This window comes from Amblyraja radiata, chromosome 22 (assembly GCF_010909765.2).
Source record: "Amblyraja radiata isolate CabotCenter1 chromosome 22, sAmbRad1.1.pri, whole genome shotgun sequence".
Classification (NCBI taxonomy): Eukaryota; Metazoa; Chordata; class Chondrichthyes; order Rajiformes; family Rajidae; genus Amblyraja; species Amblyraja radiata.
In genome coordinates this window covers 11,232,616-11,245,675 of record NC_045977.1, presented here as the reverse complement: position 1 = coordinate 11,245,675, position 13,060 = coordinate 11,232,616, and the positions used below count along the sequence as shown (strand labels likewise).

Here is a 13,060-nt window from a genome sequence, read left to right as displayed (position 1 = left end):
TTTTGATTAGTTTGGCAATAAGGGCTGAATATCAATGTAATTAATCAGGGAGCAATGGATGTGGAATCAGTCAGATTGTGTTTTCAAGACTTTGGACTATGATTCCATAGATTCAGTGCAATAAGTACACATGGTTCTGGATCAACTTAGAAGCTCTGGGGCAATACATCATAAAAGCTATTGAGCATGTGGAGTCATTAGTATGGCACATGGAATTGGGAAAGGGCTAGAGTACAGAGTAAGGAATTGTGCCTGCTTTTGGAAAATATGTGTATTGATCCATAGAATCGGAGAGATCAAGGCCATGGGCACAGGCTGAGAGATCCATCTGTGTAGAATTCAGATGAGGAAGCCTTCACTAACTAATTGTCAGCAGTCTTTCAGCTTGTTCTCAATACTATCCATAAAAATGGACAATAGCGGCCAAGGACGACTATTCCCCAAGGTTACTAAAAGTGAGGTGAAGGTGCATAGATTGATTATAACCTGTTTCTTCTTGGGAATAATCTTTCACTATAGGGACACGAGGAACGTAAATGCTTAGAATTCCCCGCTACAGAGGATAATGTCTGCTCAAAGTCATTGGTTTTTTTTCATGGCCGATTGAATGATTTTTGGCTGGTAAGGGAATAGCGACTTTAGGGCTTGGGTGACAAAGCGGACTTGAGTGTAGGAGCAGATGTCATTGAATGGTGCAGGCTCAATGGGAACTATTATCCCTTGTTTCTGATCCTTAATTCCTAACCATTGTCTGATTATACAAGGGCACACAGAGTTTACCACACAATGGTTAGGAAGCCTGTTATGTTGATGTTAAGTGCAATTATCCATATAAGACATATTATTATATTTTTTAATAACTTTCATAAAATAAAGAAAATTTGAGAATGAACTGAGTTTTTGGCTCTGAGTTCTCCAAAATGTATCAAACTTATAATTTCCAAGTTATTATTAATTGTGCAATAGATTTTTCTATTTGCTTCCAAATACCTTACTCGCGAGAAGTAATGTGCCAGAATCCTCACTGCAAACTCCACACAGATAGCACCGAAAGTCAAGATTGAACCTGGTTCATTGAATCCATGAAGCAGCAGCTCTAGCAGTTGTGTCACTGTACCACCCTATGTGTGCATCACCATGTCTTAAGGAAAGATGTAAAGATGGAGAGAGATGTCATGAGGTTAAGGGAAGGAAAGCCAAACAATGTTTTATGGTTGAGTGGTGCAAGGCGCGCGGTAAAAGAGCAAAAGGTGATCTTCTAAAACATGGCAATAATATGGAAATGCAGTGTGTGCTAAGCCTTACAATGTACCTTGAAATCTACTTTTCCCTGTTTAATGGTCTGTCTGTTCATTTTATTTATTACAGAAAGACACCTTCGACGCTCTCACAGCTGATCGTGCGCCTACAACAAAATGCAGATGTTGTGGAGAAGAATATCTACAAGGTTGAAGAATGCTTTCTTCAAGTAAGCTTTGAATTAAGTGTTGATGATAGTTGCTTGAATAACTAATATGGTTCCTCCTAAACCATCCAATGTACTCTTGTGTAGGTGTGTGCATATGTTTGCAATTAATTTTGTCATCAACTGTTATCACATTGTGGACAAACCCAGGTGAAGCTCCATCCTATCTTGGGAGGTGCTCAAAGAGGCGTGGCAACATTGATAAAAATCTTTAAATACTTTACCACTGACTTATTTATTACAATCAAATCATAGCTCTGGAATGACTCACATATAATTGGACTGGATTGGATTGGATTGATTAAAACAATATATAACTTGAATAATTCTTTCAGGAACAGCCGAGGTGCAAATTTCAACCGCTGCAAATTATCACACATGACCTCTTTGTGGTTAAAAGATAGCATTTACGACCTTCACTCTTTCTTCACCATCAATTGCTGCTGTTTCCGTAATTGCGTTCTGCATTACTTCATGCACAGAACCTGAGATAAACATGTTTTCAGCAGCTCTGTCACTCAGTCCCATTGATGTGATTCTCTGACATTTGCAATTGCCCTTTCTTCATCCGGATGAAGCTCTTAATATTAAGGACAATGCTCCATGTTTTGTGCTACAGGCCTTTGCCCATGGTCCCCTCCCCCTCCCTCCCCCCAATTCTCCTAGATCTGCTCTCTATCAGTAAAATCACTTTTGAAAAAGTCATGGTTCATGACTCATAATTGCAGCACTGTGCTGAAAGAGGAGAATTGCTGCACTGGATTCTAAAGAAGACTCAGTTTTATTCAATTGCTCTTCTTTCCGTTGACCAAGAATGAAATAAAAATCCATAAGGATCTCTCAAACAGAATTTTAACATAAAGGCTGAAGTTTCAATCTTTCATTTCCTCATCGTGGGAAATTGTGACTCAAGCATCCCAGTGAAAAGATATTTGAAAATGTGATTTCCTTCCTTCATGTTAAAAAGTTAATGAATGGGATTCTCAAAGATGTGGAAGCTCGAATACATTTTTTGTTGTTGTTTTCTAATCTTTCTAGGATGTCAAGCGTATAGAGGAGGGGAAACATGTGCTATTCCATGATGACACTGAGAAATTGATAGATGAGTCGGAAGTAATACTAGCGAACCTGCAGACGGATGCACAGGTAGCCAACTCTGAGAGGCACCCACAGTCTGATATGATTACAGAGGAGTAAGTGGAACCATTTTTTTACTTTATATCTCAGTGAGTATAAAGGTGAGGGTTAATTGCACAATTCCAGATGTCAAGCCTTGTGCTCTGTGCTCATTTCTCGTCCAACTTAAATTATACAAAATTAAATAGTACCTATGAAACACAAAATAGGCCAATTAATCCAACTCCATCAGTATATCCTGTCCCAAACTATCTTCAGAATGTCTATGCTTCTCTCTCGACCTGTGATGAAGAAGATGTCCCTGTAATTCCTTGCAGGGTTTATTTTTTTCCAGCTAGTCTATGGTTTTATAAGTGTCAGAAACTAACTGACACCTCACCCAATCTAATTTTAATGGAAAATTAGCAAATGGTGGACTTTGTTAGATGAATGGAGATCTGTTGTGTTTCTCTACTTCCTCAGCCCAGTTACTTTAACATATCCAACAGAGATAAAATTCAGGATTACGTAATGTGATGCTACATCAGGGTATTAGGCATTTGGAAGAGTTACGATACCGAGCTGAGTAAAATAGCTCTAATCATTTGAGGAATATTGAATTCCATTTGAACATTAAGGAAAGAACAAAATATCAAAATATCAAACATTTGGTTACCAAACAAATAAACAATTGAATCTTCTTTTCAGTGTCAAACAGTTGAAAGAGAGGATCAAGAAGCTCAAAATGGAACATAAGAAGGTCTACAGTCTTTCTCGGGTCGATGGAGTTCCTACTTTCGACTGGTCCAAAATGATCGACGAGAAGCAGGTATTAGAAAAACTACGTTGAGAATCATGATAGGCCATGATAGCCCTAATGCTTGCTTGCTCTAGCATTCAATTGGAATGTTATTGATCCTTCATACAGTTTAGTTTAGTTTATTATTGTCATGTGTCTTGTGATACAGTGAAAAGCTTTTGTTTGCATGCTATCCAGTCAAAGAAAGACCATACGTGATTACAATCAAGCCGTCCACATTGCATGTTTAGGGATAAAGTGTCCAACAATTAATGCAAGATGGCATCTGATTAAAGATGGTTCTAAGGTCTCCAATGAAGTAGATGGAAGGTCAGCACTCTAGATGACTATCCAGTTTTAGTCAAGAGTTGTAGAGAGGTACAGCATGGAAACAGGCCCTTCAGCCCTCAGAATCCTTACTGACCATCTGCATTATTATACTGACACTTCCCTAATCCATTTTCTTCTTCCCATATTCCCTTCAGCATTTAGGCAAATCCAGATTCTACCAATCTACCAATTAATTCACCAACTCACACTTCTATGGGTTGTGGGAAGAAATAGACATAGATAGAGGAGAAAGTCAGAACCTTTTTCCCAGGATACAAATGTCAAAGACTAGAGGGTATAGCTTTAAGGTGAAAGGGGCAAAGTTTAAAAGAGATGTATGGGGAAGTTTTTTACACAGAGGGTGTAGCTGGAATTCTTTGCTGGGGGTGGTGTTGCAGGTGCACTCATCCCTTATACTGAGACTGCCATCTAATTTTCTATACAGACTATACTGTGTGAGCAAACAGACTCTCAGCATCCACCCCAACAATCTTACAGTTTTCCCAATTTCACTGAGTATACCATTTAATCTCCCCAGATAAGACAATTCTCTTCCAAGAATCTATCTATTGAACATCTACTAATCTGTCTTTAAGGAATTTACATTGTGGGTAATCTTGAATGTCAGTGAATAATTTGAACCCTATCTTGAGAAAGGTTTATCAATGGGATCAGGAGCAGGGCTGGCTTTTCTCTCACCTCTTCTTCCCACTGTCCAATAAATCACACAGTCAAGAGCTAGGCATAAAAGCAGCAGAGTGCCTGAGTACTTCAGTTTCCTGATCTCCAGTTCAATAGGTAGAATCTTGGAAGAAAATTGTTTTATCAGGAGAGATTAATGACATTAACTCACTGAGACAAAATGCTGGAGTAACGCTGAAGAGAAGGAATGGGCGATGTTTCGGGTCGAGACCTTAAATGTCACCCATTCTTTCTTCTCCTGAGATGCTGCCTGTCCCGCTGAGTTACTCCACCATTATATGTCTATCTTCGGTGTAAACCAGCATTTGCAGTTCCTTCCTACACATCAACTCACTGATATTGGGAAAATGGAAATGTAAGATTCTGAGGTAGTTTAACAGGGTGGATGCTAAGCGGGTATATCCTCACACTGGAGAATCAACAATTACAGGGCAGAGTCTCCTTGTTGCTTGTTGTTAAATTCTTCATGTACATTTTTCCTGTGTCTGTTTGTTCCTTCAGGCAGAGCTGAACAATGGAGGCTTTGGAAATGAATTACCTTTTGTCGATCAGCAATTGGAACACCACCAGCTCTTCAGCAAAGAGGTTGAAACAATTGGGGATCACATCAACAAGAATGAGAACCCGGTAAAGCAGGCTTCTTTACAGATACAGGAGGGAATGTGCAGGCCAAGAAATGTATAACCTGAGTAATGGATCAAACAGCAGTATTTGTTTGTGGTATCCTAAATCTTTGCATCCAATTGGTAATCCTTCAAGGATGTTGGAATTTAATTTGATAAGATACTAAATAAAATAGAAAAGCAAAATAACTCATGCTGGAAAATCTTGATAAGTCAGGTAGCATGGGTGGAGAAGAAAACAGAATTGCTTTCAAGATGATTGTCATGGCCCTATTCAAGAAAAGTTATTGCCCCACAAAATTCAGCTGATGAATAACCTGTTGTCGTATCCCTTGCTTTCATCCCCTCTCTCTCCGTCCCTCCCCCACCCTAGTCGTCATACCTTTTTCACTGTCTTCTTTTTGTGTTTCACTGTCTGTAAAACTCATTATCACCTACCCCACACCCAACAAGGGACCATTGTGGGCTCCATCTTTTCTTGATCATCGTTGCTTTGTGCATATCTTTCATTCATTTGTTTTATGTACTTTCTATATCTCTCATTTCCCTTTCCCCTGACTCTCGGTCTGCAGAAGGGTCTCGATCCGAAACATCACATATTCCTTTTCTCCAGAGATGCTGCCTGACCCGCTGAGTCACTCCAGCTTTTTGTGTCTATCTTTGTCATATTCCACACCCAGGTAACATTTCCTGTACGTTCAGTAATCACTCACAGTAGAATGATTTTCTATTTAGGGCTTGTATTGTGGGAGGTGAGGAATGGAAAAGATAGTTTCCTTAAAAGTGAAGTCCTCTTCAACATGTTACAGTTCACTATCTGTTAAAACACTCTTTTATTCTTTTAACAGGATTATATCAGTGGCATCCAGGTGAAGTACAACAAACTATCGGTGAGTATGAGACAATTTTGTTCCAAAACTGTATCAATTGTGTTCACAAACCAATGTCTTAGATTGGCTTGGCAGTATTAATTAACAATTGAGCTGCAATATTAACAATATCAGGGTGGATAGTGGCTATTATTCGAGCTTGGTGTTGTAACTTGAATCTGACAGGCTGTAAAGCCACCGTGGTGCCTAATAGTATCAGCTGTTGGTCAATGTCCATTTGCTTTCTACTGTGCAGAATGGGACGCAGCAGCGGCAGAAAGACTTGTTAAGCCTCCGTGAATACATGCAGAACTGCACCAATGAGCTGTACTGGATGGACACCCAGGAGGAAGACCGCCTGCGTTATGACTGGAGTGACCAGAACCTGGATTACAAAAACCGCCATCGACAATACGAGGTACCTCAGCCGTACAGATGATCTTTTGAAACCCATTCTCAGGATCAGGGAGACCGTGTCAAGCTCAGCAGTTGTTACCTGTCCTTAGCTACCTTTGAGAAGGTGGTGGCAAATCTCTTTTTGATCAACTACTGCCCATCTAGTGAAAGTACTCCCACGGTATTGTTTTCTAGGGAGTGCCAGGATTTGATCAAAGAATGACAAAGAAACAGTAACATATGTCCAGACCAAGATATCACGTGACCTGCGACACCAGTTGCACGTTGCTCTTTTGATCTCCATGCCCAAGAAAATATATATCAGCCGTAGAGGAAGTGTAACAAAGGTTCACCAGATTCCTGAGATGGTGAGACCATTGCATGAGGAGAGATTGATAAACTAGGACTGTATTCAATACATTTTTTTTTTTAAATGAGAGACGATCTCATTGAAATATAGTAAATTCTGCCAAGGTTTAGGAGATAGATGTGGGGAGGATGTTTTCCTGACTTTGGGATCCAGAACAAGGGTCAGAGTCTGAGGAATAGGGATGTGATGTTTATGACTAAGATAAGAAATTTCACTCAGAAGGCAGTGAATGTGTGGAATTCTCTGTCACCCATGCCGATTTACACCTCACATTTTTGCACATGCTCATGTCAATGACAGAGTTTCTCCTCCAAAATGTAGTGGTAGTGGAAGGTCTCGTTCTTGGAAGTTACTTTTTAATTTATTGATGTTTCAAAATCTAGCCATCACAGGCCATGCCAGCATTATTGGCTGAATTGCCCCTTGATAACTAAGTGGATTGCAAGACTATTTTGAAGCATCAAGCAAAGATAGTGGGCATTTCGAAGCATCAAGCAATCATATCTATGTATATGATTGAGCAGGTAGAAATAACTGGTAAAACGTTTTCCTGAAGGATATCAGAAAACCGAAGATAGACAGAAAATGCTGGAGTAACTCAGCAGGACAGGCAGCATCTCTGGAGAGAATGAATGGGTGACTGTTTGAGTTGAGATCCTTCTTCAGAGATCTGATCACAGAAACATAGAAAAATAGGTGCAGGAGTAAGCCATTCGGCCCTTCGAGCCAGCACTGCCATTCAATATATTTCTGGCTGATCATCTAAAATCACTACCCCGTTCCTGCTTTTTCCCCATATTCCATGATTCCTTTAGCCATAAGAGCTAAATCTAACTCTCTCCAGAGATGTTGCCTGTCCCGCTGAGTTTCTCCAGCATTTTGTGTCTATCTTCGGTTTAAACCAGCATCTGCAGTTTCTTCATGGACATCAGTAAACCACTTATTTAAAAACATTATGTTAAATAGTTAAACTAAAACTAAACTAAATGATAAATGTTACCTCTGCAAGTGTGGCAGAGATCCTGTGCCTGTAGTGGGAGGGTAGGGGGAGGATTGGCAGCGTCTCTGACACTTTGCTTGTATTTTGCAGAACTTTGTGAACCGACATCTGGAAGCTAAGGAAGCAGCTGTTACCAAACTTCATGATGAAGGCAACAAACTGTTACAGACGAAGCACCCAGGAAAGAATGCTGTGGAGGTAAATGGGACTTGAACCATGGCTTATGACTGCAACAGTATAATGAATAGCGCTGCCTTAATATCTGACAGAGACAGATGTAGAAATGGCATCCCCGTACTCCTAACCATCAGCTAGTTTAGTTTAGAGATACAGTGCAGAAACAAGCTCGTTGGCCCACTGAGTTTGCGCCGACCAGTGATCCCCGCACATTAACATTATCCTACACACACTAGGGACAATTTACACTTATACCAAGCCAATTAACCTACAAACCTGTACGTCTTTGGAGTGTGGGAGGAAACCGAAGATCTCGGAGAAAACCCACGTGATCACGGGGAGAACGTACAGACTCCATACAGACAGCACCCGTAGTCGGGATCGAACCCGGTCTCTGGCGTGGCAAGCGCTGTAAGGCAGCCACTCTACCGCTGTGCCATCGTGCCGCGCATAATTCAGTTTGACATATTGCTTTCTAAAAGCAATTACTACAGATGCTGAATATCTGAAATAAAACAGAATATGCTGGAACCATTCAGCAAGTCAGGCAGTCACGGTGGCGCAGTGGTAGAGTTGCTGCCTTACAGCGAATGCGGCGCCGGAGACCCGGGTTCGATCCCGATTACGGGTGCTGTCTGTACGGAATTTGTACGTTCTCCCCGTGACCTGCGTGGGTTTTCTCCGAGATCTGGGGTTTCCTTCCACATTCCAAAGATTTACAGGTTTGTAGGTTAATTGGCTTGATATAAATGTAAATTGTCCCTAGTGGGTGTAGGATAGTGTTAATGTGCGGGGATCGCTGGTCGGCGTGGACTCGGTGGGCCGAAGGCCCTGTTTCCGTGCTGTATCTCTAAACTAAACTAAACAGGGTTATTGTTTCAGAACCGTATCCGTTCATAATAATCTAAGGTTATTTTTTAAATTGGCTGACTTGGTTTGTGACTCTTCCATCACAAATTACAAAAGTAGAATAAGAATTCTTATGAAAAAAAAAATTATATCCAACTCATCGAGTGGAAGTTGAACGTTGCACATTCCCAGGGATTTTTTTAAGTTGATGGTCCTTGTACTATGTTGTTTTGTGAAGTTCCCGTCATGTACTCTGCAAAGTGCAAACCTACATCGCGAGCAAGAAGTAACTGCCACCGTATGGTCGCTATTACATTATAGGAAACTGTGCCTACTGAGGCTATCCTTTAATTAGGGTAGTGTCTTTAACAGGTATTTTCTCCCTTACTTGCACTTGAAGAAGCATGTATTAGAATGACCAAGACATGGACCTAATGAATTTGCCGGTATGAACAATGCTTGAAGACCTTTCTACTTTGCTCCGCACACGTTCTCAAACTCTTCCCAGACTAAATGCCAGGGGTGATGTGATGGCTTCCAACCAACTGGAACCACACAATGTGCACAATGTCGTGTCTGCCTTTTGAAGTCCACTATAATTAGTACCCATGAAGACTCCAAAGTAAGCATGAAGCTACAGCAGGCAGCGAAGAAACCAAATGGCATGTTGGCCTTTATAACAAGAGGAGTTGAGTACAGGAGCAAAGAAGTCCTTCTGCAGTTGTACAGGGCCCTAGTGAGACCTCACCTGGAATAATGTGTGTATTTTCGGTCTCCAAATTTGAGGAAGGACATTCTTGCTATTGAGGGAGTTCACAAGGTTAATTCCCGGGATGGCGGGACTGCCATATGCTGAGAGAATGGAGCGGCTGGGCTTGTATACTCTGGAATTTAGAAGGATGAGAGGTTATTTTATTGAAACATATAAGATTATTAAGCGTTTGGACACGCTAGGGGCAGAAAACATGTTCCCGATGTTGGGGGAGTCCAGAACCAGGGGCCACAGTTTAAGAATAAGTGGTAAGCCATTTAGAACGGAGAGGAGGAAACACTTTTTCACACAGAGAGTTGTGAGTGTGGAATTCTTTGCCTCAGAAGGTGGTGTAGGCCGGTTCTCTGGATACTTTCAAGAGAGAGCTAGATAGGGCTCTTGGGGATATGGGGAGAAGGCAGGAACGGGGTACTGATTGTGGATCATCACCCATGATCACATTGAATGGTGGTGCTGGCTTGAAGGGCCGTATGGCCTATTCCACCTATTGTCTATTGTCTATAAATGGTTTACCAAAAAGATGAGAGCAGTTGAGAGATTCACGCTAATTAACCTTAAAAGACAGGATGTACTTGGTTTGGATACTTCGCATCTCAGAGGCACCAAAACGCTAGGGAGCAACAAAATATTTGTGGCATGAATACAGAGTGTCGGAGGTTCAGCAGCTCAATTCATGGCCATGAGATGCAGCAGCAGTGTTGTCCTAACACACAAAGGGGCAGTGCAACGCACTGGATGCCAGATGGAGATGAATTTCCACAATTGAAAAGGATACGCCAGTGCAACAAACATACAGAGCAACTCTCATCCCCACACAAAGGGGCAGTGTTTAAGTAGATATATTTACACCTCAATATTCAGCGATTCAGCAATACTTTATCTACAGAGCGTAGTACAGCCTCTTGCTTCTTACGATTGACAGCTTCTTAAGATTGACAGATTCTTCGGAGAGAGGAAGCGTTGGCCCATATATGGTTATGATGGGAAGGCTATTTTTCTGCAGATCAAGCATTTTGTTTTTTTTACTTTAATGATGCACATTATAATCTTATAGAGCAAGGGTAGGAGCAGAGTGTATGAACATCCTCTTAATGTTGATATTATAGAGGAAACATTCATGATGTTGTGCTTCTTATCTCGCTTGTGTTATGGGGCAAAGAGCATAAACATCTTTGTTAGCCTTGTTAGTGTAATAGGAGCTGGCTTTGCAATTTATAATAGGAGAAAGGAAACAGCCTGTCTTTACTTCTAGTTTCAGCTCAATCCATTTTTGTAACTTTTAAACCTTTTAAACTTCCTCAGTAATAACAGAGCAGTCATCCTTTCTGTCTGCAACAGGGCGTGTAAAGGTGAGGCTCCTCTCAACCCCGTCCCCCTACTGGCCAAAACCTTGCAGTGTGAACTCCATCCAAACTTCACAAGAGAAGTGCTTACAGCAGTATCAATCACTATATGTGGATCTTTTTGCCTTTACAAAATACTTTCATTCAGTGATCAAGAATGGTGTATCCTTTTCAATTGTGGAAATTCATCTCCATCTGGCATCCAGTGCGTGATGGCATGTAGGCTGTGATTCCATCAACAAACCCAATCTGAGAATGGACTGCGCCAAGCAAGGTTGCAATAAAAGCCTGAAGATTTTTCTCAGTCTACTCTGCCACAAAGCTGCATCTTGGGATGGACCTTATCTGCTGGAGAAATGGGAGACTGTTCACCCAACGATAACCCCACTCCATGGCCATTCCAATTGCAATATTGAGCTGCATCACACAGGCTGCACTTCCGGATGTGTATGTTCAGAGTCCTGAACTGCAAGCCATGGATGGCTCATTCACCAAAGCATACAAGACCATGAACCTTTCACCTAATATCCACCAAGCATAGGTACTCTACAAGTCTGTCCCTGTTACATAACACTTCCCTCCAACAATAACAATCCACGCTGAGACCATATGAAGACAGCAACAATGTAATTCACTATAATGTTCGGCCACTACAGATCCCATAGAACTGAAGTGGAAAGGAATCATTTTCGATCCCAAGGGACGGCCTAATGAGAATGAGATGAAGGAGAAGGACTACCTAAATACCAGGACGAGGCATATGAATTCCTTGTGCTTATAAGAAGAGCCCTGACCACGTCTCTCTCTCTTATTTTTCTCACTAGTGTGCACAATTTGATATTTGTAGTGTGATAACTTCAGAATAATCACACCCATAGGATGCAATTACTGCAGAATAACTGTAATGCCGCTAAGATGTAACACCACCTCCTTTATTCAGTGAATTACTAAAATTCCCCCTTCTTACTTTCCCTTATCTTCTACTTTCCCCAATTAGGCTCGGGGGGGAGGGGGAATTAAGTGTTGAAAGTCTTTTTTTACCCGATCCATTTAGCTCGGATGACATGCGCAAAACTTTGGAAAGTTTCATTCGGAGTCTTTCAACAAAGACTCAACGAGCTCTTGTCCTGATTTCTTCAGTCATAGTCATCTGAGTCACAGCACCAATTCTGTTAAAGAAAACTTTAAAACACCCCACAAAGATCGGGTAAGGCAGTCAAGACTTTATTTAAAGGCATCAAATACATCGATCACTGGGAGCAATCGTGTGTGTCAGATAGTTTTTTTACATTTGCAAGACCTATGGTTATTGTTGTTGAGAAGCTTAATCTATCATAAAAACAACGCTATCTTGCTTCTGCTGTAAATGATCGCATAGATATTTCGGAAAAGTCTTTGAGATCACTTTGACCAATGCTGAACCCTTGACTGTGTGTTTGCCAGGCCCACATGGGAGCCGTGCATGCTGACTGGAAGGAATATCTCAACCTGCTGATCTGTGAGGAGAATCATCTCAAAAACATGGATGACTACCACAAGGTAAGTGGGGTCTGTGGGGGAATCGATCTGTTCATCCCAGTTGGGTTGTGGCGACCCACATCTGAGTGTTTCATTTTCTTTGATTTGATGATTTGAGGTAATTAAAATGATTCCAGTCATATAATCAACGGAGTGCTGGTCTTTCTGCACTGTATGCTCCCGCCATGTCATATGTTGACATGCAACCACTTAGAAATTCTGAACAATCCTCAATTTCGATGCAAGATGCAGCGGAATTTGTGGCAAGTAACTTTTGTAACTTTGTTGGCTCCAGAAACGTGGAGACTCTTGTGTACTGCCTCGGTGAGGTCTGCTGTGTTAGGTCTAGGTCTAGGTGAGGTCTGCTTTAGCGGGTTGTATGCAAAACAAAGCATTTCACTGACAATAAAGTAACATTGAATCATTGAAGTGAAACAGAACAATTAACTTGATACCTGCAGCAGTAGCAGCGATTTAGTTTAGTTTAGAGATTCAGCACAGAAACAGGCTCTTCGGCCCATCGAGACTGCGCCAACCAGTGATCCCCGCACACTAACGCTATCATACTCAAAATATTTAATTATATCAAGCCAATTAACCTACATATCTGGTAAAGACAGTTGTAGGAATACCTATAAATAACAAACTCTATGCTTTGCTTACAGTTTACAATCCTGTCCCCTCTATTTTACCTGGAATTGATTCAGAACTGAGTATAGTCTTTCTAAACA

General features: G+C 41.2%; 1 protein-coding gene across 3 annotated transcripts in view; it reads left to right on the top strand.

The window, feature by feature from the left end:
* The window catches only part of ppl (periplakin), a 72,078-nt gene that overhangs the window by 28,407 nt on the left and 30,611 nt on the right, over positions 1 to 13,060 (top strand). For all 3 annotated transcript variants that reach the window (XM_033040399.1, XM_033040397.1, XM_033040398.1), the window contains exons 2-9: positions 1,369 to 1,468; positions 2,504 to 2,658; positions 3,290 to 3,410; positions 4,914 to 5,039; positions 5,884 to 5,925; positions 6,161 to 6,322; positions 7,761 to 7,868; positions 12,255 to 12,350. In XM_033040399.1, the coding sequence (XP_032896290.1) occupies positions 1,369 to 1,468; positions 2,504 to 2,658; positions 3,290 to 3,410; positions 4,914 to 5,039; positions 5,884 to 5,925; positions 6,161 to 6,322; positions 7,761 to 7,868; positions 12,255 to 12,350 (910 nt within the window). The remainder of the gene's footprint in view (positions 1 to 1,368; positions 1,469 to 2,503; positions 2,659 to 3,289; positions 3,411 to 4,913; positions 5,040 to 5,883; positions 5,926 to 6,160; positions 6,323 to 7,760; positions 7,869 to 12,254; positions 12,351 to 13,060) is intronic.